Source organism: Perna viridis, chromosome 3, assembly GCF_037379345.1.
Source record: "Perna viridis isolate PV_CMFRI_1.1 ecotype Kerala chromosome 3, ASM3737934v1, whole genome shotgun sequence".
NCBI lineage: Eukaryota > Metazoa > Mollusca > Bivalvia > Mytilida > Mytilidae > Perna > Perna viridis.
Genome location: NC_142447.1, coordinates 7,765,379 through 7,787,761, shown reverse-complemented (window position 1 = coordinate 7,787,761; position 22,383 = coordinate 7,765,379). Strand labels below are relative to the sequence as shown.

At 32.9% G+C, this 22,383-nt stretch overlaps 1 protein-coding gene across 3 annotated transcripts in view; it reads left to right on the top strand.

Moving 5' to 3' along the window:
* The first annotated feature begins 212 nt into the window (after positions 1-212).
* The window catches only part of LOC148620856 (thrombospondin type-1 domain-containing protein 4-like), an 82,869-nt gene continuing 60,698 nt past the window's right edge, over positions 213-22,383 (top strand). Inside the window, exons 1-6 of one of the 3 annotated variants that reach the window (XM_088574695.1) lie at positions 213-511; positions 11,736-11,820; positions 15,503-15,592; positions 16,738-16,841; positions 17,245-17,296; positions 18,160-18,411. In XM_088574695.1, the coding sequence (XP_088430821.1) occupies positions 15,524-15,592; positions 16,738-16,841; positions 17,245-17,296; positions 18,160-18,411 (477 nt within the window). In that variant the 5' untranslated portion in view covers positions 213-511; positions 11,736-11,820; positions 15,503-15,523. The other 2 variants (XM_088574694.1, XM_088574696.1) reach the window with 2 other exon arrangements.

Sequence of the window (22,383 nt, the reverse complement as noted above, 5' to 3'; positions counted from 1 at the left end):
TATCAGTGTTTTATTTAAACTTCGCAACATTGATTGCATGACATTTATCTGGAGTCGTGCTATTATATCAAATGAAAATATCACGTTGTGATGAGAGTTTTAATCATTTTTGTCTGCAACGTAAAATCCTTGAAGAATTATGCTGTATAAAACATGATGATTTTTCCACTCTCAAATTCTTTTTATAATCTTTGACGATGAAAAATATCGTTAACGCATGCCCCAATTGTTTCTACTTGTTTTTAATCGGATTTCACCCCTGTTCTGTTATGTCAAAGTAAAAAAAATTATGTGCTTTGAAATAATAGGAATTTTTTTTGCAACTTTACTGCAAGTTTTACGAGCGTCTCAGAATTCATTTATACTTACACTGTTCATTGTAGGTGTTGAAATGTAGAGGAAAGGGGAATATTAAGTTTCAAGTGTGACAATATTCTTATCTTGTGGAATAAAAAGGGGTATTTTTCTTTTTTAAAAAGATGAAAGGATAATTATACATCGTTAAAATGCGGTGAGTATACTTGTATTTTCAAATATAAATAATTAAAATAAAATACGTGCAATGTATAAAAATATTGAAGATATCTTGATTTATGTTTAATTTCCCGATGTAGGAGATTAAACTGGTTGCTAAATGTATATGATATTACCGATGATATCCTAGAAAACAAAATTCCGTTCTTGTAACAATTTGCTATAAAAATATTACAGTCTTAAAATAACAAAAATGTTCTTGATGCTACAGTGTGAAAGTGGGGCATTTTTTTTTGTATCAAATTGAAACGATGTAAAATCTATCAAAACCGACCATCAAGAAATGTGTTTTGTTTTAATCAGACATCTTATACGTGTATATAAATTGTTAACTGCGCAAGTCCCTATTAGGGCATTAGATGTAAACAATTTTTACTCTACATTGATGGTTTATGGATGTAGACCTATGGTAAGGGACATAACTCTTGAAATCAGCGACATGTTTGTATCATATTCAATTTCGCCTAAGCCTATCAAACTTTCGTTTGATACTGATTGAAATCAGTCCCAGTTATTTTGATGCTTACATAAGATCGATGTAAAATGCTGAATAAAAACGTTCCAATGATTTGTAAGATTTGTGTCCCTCAACCTAGATATACCTGCTTAAGAAGGACTTGCTACAAGTCTCTCTGTAATATATATGTTCTATGATACTATCAAATATTAGTTCACTATCCAATATGCAGTAATGATATTTAATCAAATAGCATGTATATTAAAGAGAGACGTGTAGCAAGTCTAGATTAAAGTAAAAGTTTAAAATAATCAAATTCATGTTTTCAAATTACATTATGTAGGATGGCTTAATTTTATGGACTTATATACAGTCATATGTAGGGTGCATTCGGTAAACCCTGTCGTGTAGGTATTCCGGGGACATACATTGTGCATGTTTCAATTTAAAGGCAAGGAGTTGAATCAAGTTCAAAATACCGAAATGGATACGGGAGTTCCACGATGGAATTTGATTCATTTCTACTTGTGGCAAACATTAACACTAAACAGACTAGAACCAAAAGGCTAACACGAGTTTCAAAATAACCCGCTAAGGTGACGATTGGCATTTTAGGGTTAATTAGAACCCAATAGATCATAGCAACACGACTCCTTTGTATAACGAAAGTAATTTAGCTTTACAGGTAATGGTACATTGTGAATGGAAGCATATTCATGCATTTGTATTTTTTTCAAACAAATATCTGGTTAATTTCATATGCAACTTAGTGAAATATGCATATACGAATATACACCGAACAGATAAAATAAATGCTTGTTTTGAAGGTGTGACTCTTTGTATTCTTGATTTATAATAAAGGGAATAGATTAATTTCAAAAACCTGCTACTTTTTCACTTTTTGCGATAAAGCGTTCATTAAATTCGTCCCAGATTTGCTTCCTATTTTTTGACAGACCTACGCCCTGTGTCGTTAACAAGCATGAATCATATGGTTTCGTATTACAAAGTGATTATATTTACCAATTACTTTTTCAATATATAAACCTTCAACCTATACATGTACATGTAGGTGAAAATTGCATTCATTCGGAAGTGTTGATTGCTTTTAACTACATGTGTCTGCGTGTATCAACACTGGTTTGACTAAATTGTGCACCGGTTCAACCTTACCGGAAAAACCATTTACGAATCATGGAAGCAGTAATAGCTTCGTTGTTTAATTGTTAAACCTTGGTCCAGCTGAAAAATAATTTATCAAATCTCACGTTTTTTTTATATATTAACTTCTTGATTACATAATGCAACACATTGATAAAGTTTTTAGTGAGACATGAAATTAGAAATTAATGTCGCTTATATAAGTAAAAATAGCCAATGTTTTAAGTTTAAAACAAACAACAAAATTCACGTCAATTTTCAGGTTTAGAACATGAAATTCATGCCTTATTTCTTCAAAGTTGATTAATAAAATAGGTTATAAATAAGTTATAAACGATACCAGATTGAAATATCACCTTTATATCACAAATATTTCATATCGATTATATTTATCTTAAACGTAAATTAGTCTCGCTGAACCCTTTGGAAAGCTTTCAAAACTTCATATACAACTTTTTATTTTTATTGGCAATGGAGACTTGAATCTCAAAAAGAGATTATTGTTTTAGTATTTATTTATTAAGTAATAAACAATATCTCAATGATAGAACAAGCATTTTATTAGGGTGTTCACAGTAGGTGAAGGCTATTTCATTCAAATTTAAGCTATAAGACCGATTAAGAGTAATTGCAACGCACAGCTTAGGTTTCATCTATTATATATTTATCAAGGCGTAACAATCATCCTTGATTGTATTCGGTGCTTGTTTTAATCCAAGATCTACACTTTATTACGTAGTCCTTATGCAGTAGCCATTCCTGGGGGTTCGGGGTTGCACACCCTTGTTATGAAAATTCTGTTACTTAAATACAAAATTGGCAAAAATTAACCAAAAATAGCCTGGAACCACCTTTATAAAATATTAGATCCGCCTCTGAAATTGATATTGTGATTTTCGACAGATTAAATTGTCAATTAGGGTAAGAAAATCAAATTTGGTATCAATGTTTCTGCAGAAAAAAAAACAGTCTACGGGAGCCTGAGTGTAACCTGACCTAACTTACAACCGGAAATCACGGGAATTCTCGTTGGTAACATGTTAATTATGTTCATGTCATTATGCACAGAACAAAGTAACGCTGTCTTCATACATAAAGTTTGACTTCATTATACATGTAAACATCATCCATTGGCATACATGTATAAAGTAGCGACATGAATTTCTCGCATTACACTAGTTCTGCATTTAAATTATTTGCTGATATTGAAAGAGTAGTCAAGGGAACCAAGGTTATAGCGGTAATAAAAAGAATGTAATCCAGGGACAAAGACCAGACATGGAAAACAGACATACACAACAAAGAACATAAAGTAACCAAAACAAAAACATACAAAGTAACAAAAGCAAATGAGCAACTCGGACTCCACTAAAAACTGGGAGCAAGGACAAGGTGCACCGGTAGGGTAAGCGTCCTCTGCTTTTCTAGAAACACCCGCCGAGTTGCTCATAAAAAGTCAAGTCCGGGGTAGACAAACGAGGAAAGGAAAACCATGACCCGTTGAATAAATCAGTTTTCATGGTGCTGATGGATACACCATAACGATCCACGAGTTCATGATTGAAATTTGAGGCCCAATAACAAACCGAAAAGATGAAACTAATAAAACTAATCACAACTGTAGCTGCTCGACTATGGTTTTTCCAATCCTTGGCGGTCCGCGTCCGTCTTTGGTCAGTCATCACGACCTCTCGTCCTTCAGTTTTTGTTTCCGCTCTTATCAAAATATTTTTTTTATCATCTATAATAATTATTAAACGTGCCCCTCTATTCAAGATCTAACATTCGCTCACCCGTTAATGACTACGCAACAGTTTCTACGGAAGCTCGGTAATTTCAGTGTCAGGCGTTATTCATTTTAATGTCGAGTTAAATACAATGTAAGTCGTTACAACAAATTAGTTTAAGTCGATGTGACGAGTAACCTAAGTCGGGTTAACGACGTAAAAATGAAGCACTACAATTAGTTTTCAGAGCAAAGGACGCTTACCCTACCTGTGCACCTGGTTCATGATTCCAGTTTTTAGTGGAGTCCGAGTTGTTCATTTACTTTTGTCACTTTGTATGTATTATTTTGGTTATTTTATGTTGTTTGTTGTGTGTGTCAGCATTCAATGTCTGGTCTCTGTCCCTAAACTACATTCTTTTGATTTCCGCCAGAATATTGGTTCCCTTGATTACTATTTCCGATATATTTTAATTGGTACCGGTAATGCACAACGTGTCACACTAATGGTCAGTTTCAGATCTTTATCCATATGATCGATGATCTGATTTTTGTGATATTGGCCTGTTTCAGATCTTTTTGCATACGATCGATGATCTGAATTTTGTGATTCATAAATATAATCAAAGTGGTCCCGCGCCATAACTTGTTTTATGTAATACAGGCCCGAAGCCAGAACTTTTCCGAAGGGGGGCGGGTTCGGAGGGGTTATTTTGGATGATTTTTTTTTCAGACTTATAGAGCTTAACCAGTTTTAAACTAAATGTAGTGTTAATCAGTTATTAACGCTATATGTTGTTTCCAAATGAAGGTTCTTCGTATCCTCCCTGCCTATGGGATATGTAATTTAAAAAAGCATGATTTTGTGTAACGCACTCAAATATCTGATTTTCCTCCGACTAAACTTTGCTTGATAATGTATATTTTCAATTTTTATCGTTATATGTGTATTATGGCCAATATGAGTTAACACGAAGTTCTATCGTAAACTTATAGTTATGTCTAACAAATACTTTTAACTACTCCAAAAATAAATGCAACTGACGATTGAGGCTACTGTCCTCTAAATCCATTACATATACCGTAATGGTACTCAGAAGGCGAATCCGGCAATTCACTTTTAGGGCTTTAATTTATAGTTCGGAAATGTGCAACATTCTCATTGTAAACGACTTTAAGGCGGATAACACCCCAACGCTTTCGGTTTTTACAATGTAACTGGGATTTCTTAAGAAAAGAGAATCGAGTATAGAACCTATGTACGACATATTCATGAATATATAAAATTACCATATAATGTAGTTCCTGTATAACACCCATTTATACCATAACTTACAATGTATGAATATTGCATCTTTTGTACTATACGAGCAACTCGGTAGGAGAAGACTTCATAATATTGACTAACTTGTGTACTATCCCATTTGTTTTAGTTGAGTAAATAGAATTATTATAAACGAGAAAGTGAACTCGGTAGGTGTTTCCAGAACAGCAGCGGAGGTCAACGCTACCGGTGCACCTTGTGCATACTTCTAGTTTTTAGTAGAGTCCCGGTGCTCATTTACTTTTTATTTTACATGTATATGCATGTTTTCTCGTGTTTTTTGTTGCGGTTGTCTGTTTTCTTTGTCTAGTCGTTATCTCTTGATTACACGTATGTTCTTTTTATATTATCGTTCGAATCCTGACTCCATTCATTTTAGAAGGGATTCTGAATATACTTGACAATGTCTTCACAATGTTCACAGATTATTTACGATATCGTTCCTCACCACTCCCGTTTTAACCCGCATTTTAATCGTATGAGCAGCTCGGTGGGTGTTTTAGAAAAGCAAAGGACGCTTACACTACCGGCGCACCTTAGTCGAGTATGTGTTCCTTATTTATACTTGTACAGAGGGGTTGAATGCTGGGTTTGGAAGATTTCTTCGGATCAAAATACGTTTTTTTACTATGTTATTGGTAACGATATTTTTTTCACATACATCGAATCAAATTATTTTTTTATATAAAAATTTTTAATATGAGAAAATTTGGATCAGAGGGACAGAAAAGCAAGGGCATGCCTTTTCCTTCCATTCATTTCATGTTCATCGCCTGAATTTACCTGAAATACTACTGCTCGGGCGTTAAACCCCAACAATCAATCAATTAATCAATCTACAAGACAAAAATAGTTGTCCCTTGTACAAAGTCTAAGGCAACTCTAATGAATATTGAACGAAGAATTAGTAATGGGCAAATAAGTACTGTTGATATAAACAAATGAAAGTGTATTACAGAGACTCATAAGCATGTTTATTTATAACAGAAGCGCATATCCAAATAGCACACGGTATTTGTTTTTTGTTTTGAATTCTACACGAAAAAAATTCCACACATTGACGTAATCGTTAACTTTTAGGGAAAATATTTATAAAATCACTATAACCCGAGAAAAGGTGACCGCAACATACAGACCGATTGTTTTTCTTAAGGTCCATTAAACTAATCCCTATCTAAATACGCATTTGTTAAATGTAGTATATTTTAATCCGTATTATACCCTTATTAAGAAAACAGATTTTAAAGATCTAAAATTGAAAGAAAGTTAAAGTCAATGTTAAGACTCTCCTTCAACTTTACAGATTACGAAAACAGGTGTTTTAACAAACGTATGCTGTTTAACAAACCACCCGCCGAGACAGTTAAGGGTGCACTCTACATGTATTATATTCTTTTTTTTTCTTTTTCGTTTATAATTCTTCTTTGGTATATGATTTGTTAGGGTTTGAAACTTTACACAGTATTCTTATCTTCTCACATCAAAGTATATTTAACCATATTCAGTCTAAATACGTACAAAGTTGAAGTTCATTCAAAGTTTAACCAGCGATTTATTAATTGTGGGCGTGAAAGCTATTTTGAATTGATAGTCAATCTCAAGTAGTTATGGAATAAAAAAAAACAAATGTGTACAGCAACATTCGAGATAATTCCTGTAACAAATCGATTAGAATTGAGACAAAATGCCTTTCAAGTAATAATCACATCGAAGAAAAGTCATACCGATGCACATGTACGAGAAAAGTGCATGTATGTTTGCATGATCTTAAGATCATCGTGGAGTAAATTACCTATCACATCCACTATTAGATTTTAACTTCAAAGTTATCGATTCTCTGCAGCAAATACATGTATATGATAAATTCCCCACAATATCACTTAAATTCGATAATGCATGCGATACATGTATGTTTGTTAATTGGTTGGTAAATAAACTATAATCAACAAGGAACGATACAAAGTTTTTTTTTCAATATCTATACATAAATTATTTTCATTTTACATTTTTCGTAGCGTCACGACACCGGTAAACGTCCTTTGTGCATGCGCAACCGCAAATTGAATGCGAAAAGTACGACCCGGGAATTCCTGATCGATCGTAATAACATCAGAATGGTCAGCTGAAAGATGCGAATTTCCTATTTAATTTCTCAAATTGAAATTTCGGGTAATAGTTTTGAACCGTCCGTACATGTATTTGGTCGCGAAACTGTCTTTGGCAGTATGTCCCTATCCGGGCTCCGGAGGTTTCTACAAAACGTTAAATATTTTTATTTATTAAAATGTTGTATCGTTTCTTTTGTTGACCAGTGTAGATTGATAAAGTTCATAAATGCGTGAAAGAAGTTCTTTTGTTGTGTTTTTAGAGGTGACATTGGTGCGGTTGTGTAAATGGCTTAAAATAAATACTGTGAGGCAGTGGTGCATTCCAGGAAAAGGTTTCGACGGTTGAACTTTGTGGAAAGTTTTATAGTTTTTCCCAAAAGTTCGGCAAATGAGCGTGATATCATCAAACGAGACCCCCCTTTTATGAATTTCTAGATCGAAACTCCTCCATTTAAGAAATTTCTGAACTCGCACCTAAAAGATAGGGAGAGAAAGATTGAAAAATTTATGACATAAAAATATGTAACCGTTGGTCTTACATCGTTGTAGACCCAGGCCTGACAAAACATACCAAATTGAATACACATTCTTTCGGTAATGGAAAATTAATCTTTTAGGAAATTCTTTGTAAAACACCTGGTCATTTAATCCAGGGGTAAGAAGTTTACCATTTCAACACTAATTAGTATTTAAAATTTAAGCCCTGAATTACGGGACATACATGTAATTTTGACTTAAAATGCTCGTTTAACTAGCTCCATAATGCTTTTCGTAGTGGGGAGCTCTTTTATAAAGATTGATTTACTTATTGATAAATTGTAAAGCAACCTTAAAATAACTTTAAAATTTAGATTTGAGGGGTGTTATCAGTTTGAACGATTGCACGATACTCCGAGAGAAAAGCACAATGAGAGATAAGCATTTACATTGTACATGTAGCTAGAGAACAACCGGTGTAAAATTAATGAAAAATTAACGTCAAATCTTTATAACAGAAAAGAATTATCGATAAGTCTGAAGCAAATAATGGGTACGAACAAATTTGTCGAACAGATTGGCAAACTCTAGGCAATAATTAAAAGGAACAGTGTAGAGAAGAAGGTCCACATACCAAATGGCAATATCAAGGCAAAAAAACAAAACAAAAACAAAAACAAAACAAAACATAACCCCCCCCCAAAAAAAAAACAAAAAAAACAAAAAAACAAAAAAAAAACCAAAAAACGGAAGGCTGCAAAATAACCGTAATGGTCCTGACTTGCTAAACGCGATTCCGATGAAAATGCAAGCTTTCTAAATTAAATTGTATTTGTTTACTTTTGAACGTATGGGGAAGCAAGGAGTAAAAGCCTGTTCGAAATTCATTATTATTACCTTTTCCAATTTCGAACACATTTTAGCCTACCAAATCTTTTTTTGATTTTGACGCTAATGCAACCTTCATTTCTTTTCAAAGCAATCTAAACCTATCAATTGTTCCATTCAGTCACTGCACGTAGGATATAACAATACTCAATTCTACTTTCTGTTCTGATGACCGAAGGTTTCTGAAAAGGTCACCTAACAGAAACTGAAATGGAGTGTTGTTAGTGACTGAATTGAACAATTGATGGATTTAATTTCAGTTAGATTGTTTTCAAAGGCCCCTGCACATGAATTCAATATACATGTATCATGTACAATAGAAAAAAACGAAAACAAAACAAACAAACAAAAATCAAACACAAATATGCTACGGGGAACAAGGCTTAAAAGTTATACTTATTCTAGCTTAGAGATTAGATGAAGAATTCTTTCAGAACAATCTACGAACGTGCAAAAAACAAAAAAGTGCATCACTTTAAAATTAATGTTTTTATTATGAAACTTGTCATCACCACATTATCAGTTGGAATGTTTTGAATGCCTTTTTTTCTCTGTATAGATTGCTCATGTACATTTTATACTTTAAATACTAATCTTTATATGAATCATGCAGTGGTATACCGTATGGTGAGTTATTTTTGCAGGTGTAAAGTTTGGCAAGGTACACAAAAAATTCTGGTTTTTCTAGTTTTTGCGGACGATAAGTAGTGCACTAAGTACTAAAGCCAAGAATAACTAATTTGCGAATTTATTGAGGCGCTTTTAGACAGCCCACTAAAATACGCCAATGAAAATTAATACCCCGTGTACGGTATATACAATATGCAACGTAAAATTATTGTAATTTCATTATTTTAAAGCCTTCCACGAACAAATATATAATTATTTAGGCGGTGTTGACAATTGTATACGTCTAAAGGAACGACAACTTGTTAACCTTAAATTTTATAAGATCAGTATTGCTTGTTCTATTTAATTCGTATTCAGTTTCTTTATGAAAAAGTTCAATTTTAACCGGAATCGATTTACATTTTCTTATAAATGTACAGTGCATGCACAAGTCATGTTCTTACGTGTACATACAATAAGACCGATCTAAACTTAAGCCCGACTAAATACACGATAGATGATCATGAAACATCATATAACTTGCGTTCAAAGACACTATAAATAAACGCTTAAAATTTGATCAAGAAGATAGGAAATTGTCTGAGATTAGATTTTAGAATACTAGTATTACAGAGGCTGCCTTATTATTGCATGGATGTTGTATTAGTTTTTAATCTTAATTATGTAAACGAAGCCAATGTACGTTGATATCTGGTTAACATACAGTACAAGTACATGTACTTCGTGACCCATATAAAGACAAATGGGTTTCCATTATGTTATGTTATGCAAACACAACCCAGATCGTTCTATTTTATTTTAAGGCTTTTTTGTATCGCGCTAGAATTCTAGCAAATAGGCTTCTGGAGCAGGGTTAAGTTGCTACAAGATTGAAGTCATCACTACAAAAGTTTTATGGCCTTCATCATGAACTCGTTACGGTGTATCCATCTGCGCCATGAAAACTGATTTGTTCAACGTGTCATAGTTTTCCTTTCCTCTTTCGTCTACCCCGGACTTGAATTTTTATGAGCAACTCGGCAGGTGTTTCTAGAAAAACAGAGAACGCTTACCCTACCAGTGCACCTGGTCCATGCTCCCAGTTTTTAGTGGAGTCCGAGTTGCTCAGTTACTTTTGTTACTTTGTATGTATGATTTTAATTACTCTATGTTCTTTGTTGTGTATGTCTTTTTTTCCATGTCTGGTCTTTGTCCCTGGATTACATTCTTTTGATAACCTCTATAACCTTGGTTCCCTTGATTACTCGTTGATTACCTCTATAACCTTGGTTCCCTTGATTATTGTTTGATTACCGCTATAACCTTGGTTCCCTTGATTATTCTTTGATTACCGCTATAACCTTGGTTCCCGTGATTACTCCTTGATTACCTCTATAACCTTGGTTCCCTTGATTACCGCTATAACCTTGGTTCCCTTGATTATTCTTTTAAATACTTTATTATACTATGAACAAGTATAATTTTTAACGTGTTAAACAGATATATATTATTTGTTAATCAGAGATCCCATAAAGATTTCATTCTGTCGGGAATCGTCTCCCCCTAGTCATGTTCATTTTATTAAATAAAGTTTAACATACATAATGTTATATGTTTTTCCGTTTTTATTTCGAAACAATAATTTGCAAAATTTAGGCAAAAAAATAGCAAATAACAGCCTAGGACCCCTATAGACCCCATAAAAAGGCTGTGGATTTTAAGCTACTCCATAAAGTTTGTTTTAGACTTACATTTAACATCGTGTGTTTGTAGCGCATGATCAGTCTATGTTTTGTTAAGCATAGAAGGCAAAAGGAATATAATTAGCAGTGCGACATGGGAAAGTGTGAAACAAAAACATATTTAAAACTTTCTAAGGTTGCAAATTATTTATGCAATGTGTCCATGAAAGGTGTGCAGTCAGATAATTTGGAAGATTCGTGTCTTGCACACCCGTAGCACTTCCCTTTTTCATGTACTGGTATCCCATATATTGTTCACGTAAAACTTATGTGAATTGGGCTTCAAGTGACATTCACGAACATCTACGAGATTATCACATGAAATTCACTTAACATGAACTTCATGTTGAGATTCTAAATGAAATTTGCGTGAAAGTTCGATTCACACAAATTCACGTGAAAGTTCGATTCACACAAATTCACGTGAAAAAACTGTCACAATTTTTTATTGGCTCAATTTGGATGAAAATCACGTAAACTTCATGTGAAAATCGTGCAAAATAATTTTGCCTGTGTATGACAATAGAAGATTTGCTTTGAGTAAGATGCATGCAATTCATTTTCCTTTCATTTTTAACTTTTACATGTAGTTCATATTACAAGCTTATAGTACAACTCGCATACTTAGCTTAATTAATTATCATGCGAAGCAGATAATATCTCAGTATATACAGTGGTAAATGCTGATTAAAAGTTTAATTAATTTCAGAATTCCTAATGCCACCTGAAACTGACCACTGGACAATACTTAAGAGATCGGATCTGGCTAACGTATCGATTTAAGCCGAATACTTGTAATTATGGACTTTTAGATTAGATTTAGCAATAAAGAAATTCTTGTAACTAACAGATGCGACATGCTAAATTCACTGGTCTGAATTTCGAGGACTTTAATAATTACCATTCATAATAAGTATTAATTAAGGTAGGTCGTTGCATTTTTTTTTTCTATTATCAAGCCTAAAAAAATATGAAACCTAATATGGGTAAAAAATTCATGGCTATGAATTAGTGTATTTTGTTGAACCATAAAAACTATATTGAGATACAATGTATCTGTAGGTATAAATACTTGTATTCAGTTTGAGATTTGAGAGACTTACCGTTAATTTAGTTGAAAAAAAAAATTAGTACTATATTTACGCATCGCCGATTATCAACCAAAGCTTTATACATGTAGTAATCAGCGTCTGTAAAAAAATGTGCTTGCTGTAAAACCTTTCTTTGGAGTGAGACTTGACATGACTATTAATAACTATATTATATATAAGATAGTGCGCACAAGAACAAACCCTGTAGAAAAAAAGAACAGATTTCTTTCTTTGTTTGCTCTTCTTTAATATATTTAAGGATTTATATTTAGCTTTATACATGTACGTCTCATTCTCAAAATAATTTAATGGAGGACCATAACGGTCAATGAAATGGTAGTTTTATATACACAACTGTGGCCATGATTTACTAACATACTTAGTTTCATGAGGCAACAACATTTTATGTCGGTTCAGGCACCCTAAATACACACAGTAGCAGATTGCAGCCACGCATGAAAGTTTTTTTTATTTTATGTTGTTCCCACTATGTAATAATATCGACCCTACACGGTAGTTACATGTATATTGTTCCCTCAAGATAATATGTCGTTCGACAACATAGTTATCTTTGGTTCCCTAAAGTTACTATGTCGTTCCCACTAGAAACTTATCATATTCCCTCAATATATTATGACGTTCGGACCATAAGTATGCTATCTTGTTCCCTCAAGACGAAATATAATTGTTCCCACAAGAAATAGAACCGTGTGGTTCCGGGTATGAAAAGAATAGGTCCTCAACAGCGCTTAGCTTGGAAATAAAATGACGCAGATAACATTAGTCAAAGTACTCATGTACTGAATCAATTTATATCGATCCTTTAAATTTTTTACGCCTCAAATAATTGTCAAATTGCAAAAATATAGGATTACGAATGACATTTAATAAACACACAACAAAATTCGCGATGCATCGTGGCATGCAGTGCAAAATTTTTCCAAATATTCAGATTCGATGTTGGTTTACATGGAACACATAGATGAATTAACATAAAATATCCAACATACTGCATAACTGAACTACAAACTACTTGCTGACCTTTCCCAGCTTCTAAATGTTCAAGTCAAAATTCAGTTTAAATATATCCAGGTCGAAACAGTCCGTCAAATCCTTCAAACTTGGGTCACAATCATTGGAATTAAGCAGGTCCTTAGATACATGTCCCTTTAAGCTAGCTATATTTCTCAGTTGATAAGCTACATAGCTCAAATCCTACATGCGTGTCTTTTAAAAGCGCTTAGTTTCTGGGCACCTAGTTCCAGAGACACGTACATTAACATAAACGCCAGTCTTCGAATGAAATTTCAACAATTATGTCTGTTGCAGGAAATACTCGCCATGTGTTTTTAAGACCCTGAAGCACCTACAGCTCTATCATTATAACACATGGCTAAATAGCTAAATAGAATTATTATTACAAAAAACAATGTCACCAGACCACAGACTAATACCATTCCTGAGAAATCTTGCATTATCGGAATTCCTATACCATTGTCTATAATCAAAGTTTCATTTTATTCATCTCCGGACTTCCAATATCACGAGGAAATAACCGTAATCAAAATACATGCACGATACAGTGGGCGATATGGTTTCGGGGAATTATGCTACTCTTTTCTTAAAACTTTAGCAAACAATGCACGACACATATTAGCCTGAAAAAGGCAGTGTAGTACCTGCCTGAAACTCTTTCTTTATATAAGTTTCTTGATCGGAACCACTTCCCCATTTTTGTAAATAAATCGATCCGCCAGGCACTGCATGAAATGTCTGAAGACAGCTCTTCAAATTGGCACACAGCATTACTCTATTTCATTTCTATGAACTATGGCTATTTATAATCTCGAATGGTTTCCAATTCTAACTAAACATCAAATAGTTTATTATGCGTCTAAGAATATTTCATTTGTAGGCAACTTAAATATATCGACATATTGAATATAATATAATGAACGATTGGTTTATTCTGGTAAATGCATAGAAATAAACAGGTACTGGTGAAATTAAAGGTCAACTATTTTTAATTAGATCGTTGTTAATACAAACCAAATTACATGTAGAAATCATCATATTTATCTCGCAGTAAAAGTTGTTTATTTGGGTTTGTTAATTTTGCGTTAATAGCATAGAATGAAATATTATATATTAGAAATACCTATAAAGTGGACGTTACAATCTGTATTTGAACCTTAATGGGGTATGCCAGTGGGATTATTTCCCTGCAATTTCAGATGCTAACAGGCTTTACAAATCAAAATGCTCTGGCGACTGCTATATCAATTCTGATATTCGATCTAAACTGATAAAAATCAAAAAGCGAAGACAAAAATCCTTGTCAAACCCGCATGTATACAAAATAAAGTTAGATAATCGAGAAAAATGATAGAGACTAACAGCTTTTATGCTGCTCACAAACATCTTTATTTTACCTACTTGCATCCGGCTTCTTCAAATAATTCTGGCTAAAAGCTTTCAGAATTCCATAACTATAGGTCTTTAAATACGAACGTAACATGCAATGAATTTGGTTTATTTCGAAACAATATGTCATGGAATTCCAATCTAAAAGGGAAACAACTTCACAACTGCAACCATGCGTAGTTTTATTAAACTGTAGTTGTCTACATGTGTTACTTGAATTAAGCGATTTGTTATCTTTATATTTTCATTACTTTTCTCTCAGAAGAGATACGAAAATAAATTCGTATGACATTTCCAGAGCTGCGATTTTCAAAGCAATTCAAAGCAATTGTTTACAAGAATATATTATATTTCCTTGTGCTCAAACATTTTGTATTTGTATATAAAACTACGGTGATTTCTGGACTGTGTTCAATGATAATTGGAACATTACAAGCGAAGTATTTATACGAACCGGAAGTGAAATTTGTAAAGGGGGGGATAAAGTTTGACCGGCAATGTTGACGTGTGATGTTGAGTTAAAGTGATTCACAAATGTATACAGTTGTATTCATTTGTACATATACATTTGTGTACTTGTTATAGTACTTTTGCACACGTGTAAAGATTTTCATTGTTTATTTTTTGTAGATATTGTACCACATATTTTTTTTTGTTTTTAAATTGATTTATTCCTTCCGTATAATTTGTTTTCCTTGATTTAACTTATTGCAGCTTTCCTTACGTTCTCTTATTACACAGCAGTATTGTCGGCAAAATGACAAATTAGAATATACTACGCACAAATTTCTGTCGTGCGTTTGACACGATAATTTATGACAAAATGCGTAATAAAAAAACTTTAAAAATACAATCAAGCTTCATTTTATTTCTTATTGTCTGCCTTTTAAAAGTGCAAAAGGCAATTTGCATTTTGTAATGTTGTAATGTCGTAAAATTTGACTTTTTTTAAAATTTACAGTTGATCGTCAATAATATCATAATGCAGTCTATAACAAAATGGATAGTGAGGATAATATTCGTAGCAAGTTTTGTTCCTTCGTTTCAGCAGGTAAGTATTGGTTTTAATTAATAAAGTATAACGTGTAAATACTCATTTTGATTTTGTTTTATTTGACCAATCACCGTTTATATCGGCCTTCGGTCATCGTTCGTCGATCAAATAAAGACACCGAATTGTTTACTTATTCTGTATCGATATACAACCAAAGACTTTCTTCATATGTACCAATATATCATATAGTTAGATTAAAATGTAACTTTTTTGTACATGCATTATAAGTGTTTGTTTAAACAATATAGTGTCTACCCTTTGTCGCATACCATATATAACATCTCTATACCTATATCGCGTATCCTATATCACACCCCTAGACCTATATCGCATACCCTAGACCTATATCGTATACCCTATATAACATGATCATCTCTAGACCTATATCGCATACCCTATATATATCACACCCCTAGACCTATATCGCATACCTTATATCATACCCCTAGACCTATATCGCATACCTTATATCATACCCCTAGACCTATATCGCATACCCTATATCACACCTCTAGACCTATATCTCATACCTTATATCAAACCCCTTCACAGACCATATTTGAAGTATGGTTAAAATACATGATATAATGAACATGACAAGTTAAAATCTGTATCAAATGCTGTATCAACCCTCGACCTGTATCCCCCACGATGGTGAGGTGATATATGTAAAGGTGTCTTGGTTTGATACAGCATGTGTGATACAGATTTCGACATGTAATATTCAGTATATATTTAAGTCACAAAATGACCACAGTGACTTATTGCTTTTCGTTTGTTTCTTTTTACTATAGTAACTGTTGTCTTTTACTCATTTTCCCCGGTTTTCCTATGCACGAATTCGTCTGACACTTTTTTCTCGTAAACGGCACATATGAACATGCAACTGATCAAACCGAAACTTGACCGAATCATGTTTTAGATATAATTGATGTTGCGGGGTGCTTTCAAGAATTGAAACTTTTAAAGTGGCCTCCAAATAATAAAAAAATCAATGCTGTCCAGTTTCAAGGAACATTGACATTTATGGATTAAGCTTCTTCCGTGCGACAATATATGCAGGATTAGTCCCCGATTTTGCAAAACGCAATCTTTAGCTTGATTTATTTTGACTAGTGTTTTTTTTTTTTCTTCTTTTTCAGATTTCTGAAGACTCAAAAACCTCTATTGAATGGAATCCATGGTCAAAATGTTCACAAACTTGTGGCCACGGTATACAAACTAGAATTGAAAACTGCCAACAAGGGTAAGTTGTTCACGTGTATGATATATATTAGTTATGACATTTTTTTTCTTCAAAAAAATACATGGTAACGAAAGAAAGGAAAAGGAAAGAAAAAGGAAAGCAAGAAAGAAACAAACAAACGAACGAATGAATAGAAATGATAGATAAATAGCCACCAGTTTCATTGATATTCAAAGGACTCTTTTGATAACCACATATTTTGCAGAATTTTTTAGAAATAACCATGAGATTAAGTCGACTTTCGATAGTATACCCAATATGTTTCGTTTACAAATTATCTTTTATACACTAAAATAATATACAAAACATGAATCATTCAATTGTTATGAGGAAGAAAGCCAAACCCTTTTTTTTCCATTCTTTCTGTTTTACGCAATCATCTATATTATCACTTCCTTTTTAGAGGCAACGGCTGTAAGGGAATGAAACGGCAGATAAAGATTTGCCAACAACAGGTACTACTACTGGAGTCTTATAAATGTAAAGATGTTATGTAGGAACGTATGACAAAGGGGAGGCACAAGGGATTTAAGGGCACATACCTCGAACTAGTTTTCTGCCAAACTATTTTATTGAACCGTACAAAATGTACCTATTGATATGTGTGATTGTCTGTTTGTGTGTTATCTAGAATTAGTGTTTTTAATTTCTTAACTATTCAAACATCGTACTTTACGCATTTTGTCCCATTTTCATTCAAACTAGTCCGTAGAGTATTCATTAAGCTGTAACGTGGGGATTAAGATTGACGATGATGACATTGACGGACGAGAACTTATGTATATTTACATGTACATGTGCATTCGTTTTAAATGGGAAGTTGCTTAAAATAGGTGTTTTCAGATTCAAACTATGCCACAATGCTTTTTTGCTAGGCTAGAATAAATTCCGTAAATCTCCTACTATCGTGTTGCATGTAAGATGTGATAATTTTCATCGGTTAAAAAGTATCTGAAACGAAAAATACCAAAAAGAAGACTGCATTTATTATGACGAGCAGGTAGACGTGATGCGGTATTATATCATGTACATACGCTCGTCAAAAAACGGTTCAAATTACAATTTGATCCAATGCGCTAGCCAAGAGTCTCAACCGGAACACATCAGTCTTTCTCGTTACACAAAAATACAACCATTATTTTTTTAGTATAGCAGAAATGGCTGAGTACTTCCTATTGTCAAGAGTACGCTTTGTACAAGCATTTCTTTAAATAAATATTTGTTGCAAATACATCAGAAATCATTTTAACAGAAACATACATTCTGTGTCTTCAAATCTTTGTATCCGTAAAATCTTTTTTTCCTTACCCTTTTACAGAAATGCCCAGGGAAAGCCATAGGCTCAAGAGATCGCCAGTGTAAAAAGTATATTAATGAGATAGTTTACGGAAGACGACACCACTGGTACGGATATGTCAAATCTAATGATCCATGCGCTTTGTATTGCAAAGCGTCACATTATGGATTCTATAAAAAGTTTGAAGACAAGGCTGAAGACGGTACAAAATGCAAAATAAAATATGTACATCGTTCAGAGATTGAAGGCATGTGTGTCGATGGGACCTGCCAGGTAAGTTAATTTGAAACTCGACGCTTTTATGAGCAGACCCAATGAACGAGTGTATGCCCCTCCTCATTTCCCCCTTAAACTGGTATTTTTTATGTGTGCATAAAACGTAAGACTTGATTTTTTACTCTTCTACGCAAACATATCTTCTTGCCATCGCCATCTCGGCCTTTAATTCTATCACCAACCCTAACCAGAAGACTAGATCCGACCCTAGCGTAATTACAGTGCATGCATATGTGAGGTACATGTACATGTACACCTGTACACCGGTGTATACAAATGTAGTAATCATGTATTCTGTAATAACATGGAAATATTTCAGGACAGAAATGCATATTTTCATGATGATAACAAGCTTGGAATTCTTTCCTTTATTACCTGATCCATATGATGGCTCACATTTGTTCGAGTGTAACAAACATATCTATGGTTGGCAAAAACTGCATATCTATATCGTTGTTTTTTTGGGGGGGAGGATACACAGAACAAAGTTAATAATTTGTGTTTCGGCTATCCAAGTATGGATATATATATATATATATATATATATATATATATATATATATATATATATATACATCTATGTATTGTTGATGGACCGATCGAATATGGTACTATATATTTGTTCATAAATATAGATAATCTCCACCGTTGTGAATTTCAAAAGTTTTGGGCTAAGACTGTAGATATTGCACAGGAAACACGAGAAAAATGAAAGCAAATCCAACAACCTTAGGATGATCATAAAAGAGTAGAGTAGCGAACCCCGAGAACCCTTTTGTTGGAAAATTTGGTTAATTTTGCCTGAAATGTAGGCACATACATGTATGAGTCAATAATAGCATGGAATCACAGTTTTAAACTATATAGATCTACCCCATGACTATTTCAAGTTCGTGTGAGGTGCATGGAACGTACTATAGGGTCTTCTGTTTCCTTACTTGTACTTGAACATACATGTATTAGTATACTTATCGTCCGTATATACACGAAGTCGCTCACCCCATTATTCTTAGGTTAATCAAGACAATTTATTAATATTTAAAAAAAATATATACTGCATACAATTAGTCTATTTTTATGTCACTTCTGTTTTTTATATGTGAACTTTCGAATAAAAAGCTACAAAATAGATTAATAATTAAAATAGTTTCCGATCTGTAGCGTTTCTCACAGAAGTGTTGATGAATAAAAAGAGCTCCATAAAAAAATATTGTTATACATCATTTCATTTACAATCATCTTCACAAAGTAATAATGTTCATGTTCAATTCTGTGAAGTGCCTTATTTTTTCTTATTGCGAGGTATTATTAGTATTTTGGCTCTGTAAAATCCATTAATTGACGAATCGAAAGAGGAAACCGGTTACGTAATTGTCAGCATTAAATTAAGACGTCGTAGATTAAACACCGCACTTGACTCAGAGATTAGTGATCTCCTTCAAAATAACATAAACAATATTGTTATTTCAAGTACCTCTTATCTGCTATATTCATTGTAATAGTTAACTCAATTGATTGATTAATTAAAATTAGGATGAATAAAACTTGCATTGTGAGCAGAATGCAACATTACATTTCAATGATTAATTTTCAAAGTAATTGAAAGTTCTGTTTACGTCCGTCCACCTTCCTTTTTGACAATCTTTATTATGTGCAGATGTCTAGAATTAATTGAATTTGTTAATTGGCTTTGATGATTTGATTTCATACAGTATCCCTATATAAACTCTGATTTTATCCAGTTCTACTTTCAAGTATTTCAAGAATGCATGGTTAAAAAGGATCCTTTGAATAAAACTGAATCAGCAAATTGTAAATATCTATAGGCGGGCAAGGACAGTATTATTAAGATTTTATTTCGGTCATTTCCTGTCTCCGCAATGACAACACTGATTTTACGTAAGCCAAACCAAATAAAAAAGGAGAAAAAAAAATATCTACTAGCAAAAGAAAAATGCTTACAATAGGTTGGAAAATTATTTTATTTTTCAAAATTTAATCATTTTGCATTGAGTTACGTGTTATGGGGTATCAGCATCCATGTGCCAAAATGGAAATAAAATGTTTAGGGTACATGTAGGCACAAAAGAGGGTTGGTAGGGTAGCAGGAAACAGAGATATTATTTATTTATTCTGCCTTGGATGAATGACGCATTTTTTTCTACAATGTACGTGTCATCATGTCGATTTCTTAAACCCCTACTTATCCCGCCAAAGGATAGGTTTGCACTGTACTTTTTATTAATGATATCAGTATTCTTTAGTGATATATCTGAGTCAAAGGTGAGCGATTTGGGCCCTCTTAGGCATCTATAACCTTTAGTTCTTTGTTTGTTTGTTTATATATATATATTTTTTTTCCAAATTATGGGTCTTCAAATTAATATGCATGATTTCATAAAAACAAATGTACATCACATTTATTTACATATATCGACATTATCTTTCAAGTCACTAACCAAATGAGTTACTGGGTATGTTCAAATTTGAATTTTGGTTAAACGGGGTAGTTTTGTCATGGATATATCCGTTTCATTTTCATTATGAAGTCGTTTTTTGGACTTTTTTTATTGCTGCATGTATGTGTTATACTTTTATAATAAATGTTTATCTAGCAACATTCTCGCCAACACTGATAACGTCCATATTACCCAATAATTGAGAATCTAGATATAAACAACAGAATTCATATCTTGTAAATGATCTTAAGATCTTAGACTTACGAAATTATTTCGAAAGATAGTTAATGAATATATTAATAACTTCTTTGAAAGAATTTTCGATATGATACACTTTTTTTCTGTCTTATATTATATTTTTTTTGTGATAAATAGATAATTGGCGATAATATACCCAAAGTTAATATACAAGTATGAAATAAGAACGTAATTTCTAACAGTAATTGCATTGAACTAATTATCTGGCAAAGTACGAGACATCATGGTGAAACACATTCTGTTAAGTTTTTTTTTTTGACCCCCCCCCCCAAATAGTCTTACAAAGACTTGAGTTAAGTGTAGGTATTTTACTTAGACGATTTCCCTTAATACATGTAAGTACATTTAGATAGCATTGAAAACGGTCATATCCAAAACAAACGATATTATTTCGCTGTTTGTACCATCTAAATTAAAGACAGAGATGATCGAGATGTTTTGTTCAATATAATTGGCGGTTTTAAATAAACACAATACATGTGCGTGTACTAATTCTTTCCATAAGAAGCTCGAAAATTCGTTAACTTCATTCTTCATTTAGCAAAAACTATCAATAATATACTGCGAACCCCTTTTTCTCCTCATTCTCTTTTCTTTATATCTGGATTCGCGGCTGATTAACTTATATATTACATGTAAGTTATATTATATTGGTATGCAAAAACTTTGAATGAGTGTCAAAAATACATTTTGAGACATTCTATTATTTTCTCTTTTCGTTGTCAAGTACAAATACTGGTCGCCATGAAAAGGGAAGATCCCCTCGAAAGAATAATGAATTATCAAGTTAGTACGCTTTTGGCATGCTTTGTAATCAGCTCGAACTGTCGTTGTTCCTTTTGTCTAATTCTTTCAGAGACTCTTAGGTTAAAACAAAAAAATGATAAAAATAAAGCAGAGACGATCATTGTAGCTTGTCAAAAGTAGATTAAAGTGGCAACATATCTAAATTATTTTGTAAAGCCCCTTTCAATTAATATGTAAATAGTTGGAAATGGTTCAAAGGTAACTTGTCATTTGTGCAAATTAATAAATTTTGTTGACAGATTCGACTGTGTTCGGATATTTTCTGGTACATGTAGGACCATTATTTAATCAAAAGATTTCCTACTAAATATACATAACCATATTAATATGTATCTTTAACTTTTTTATGTGTCTATTCAGGCTATTTAAATATTTTACATGCATTACATGTTTGTTTAAGAATTGTAAATTGTCTTTTAAAATGTCCCAAAGTATTTTTCTGATA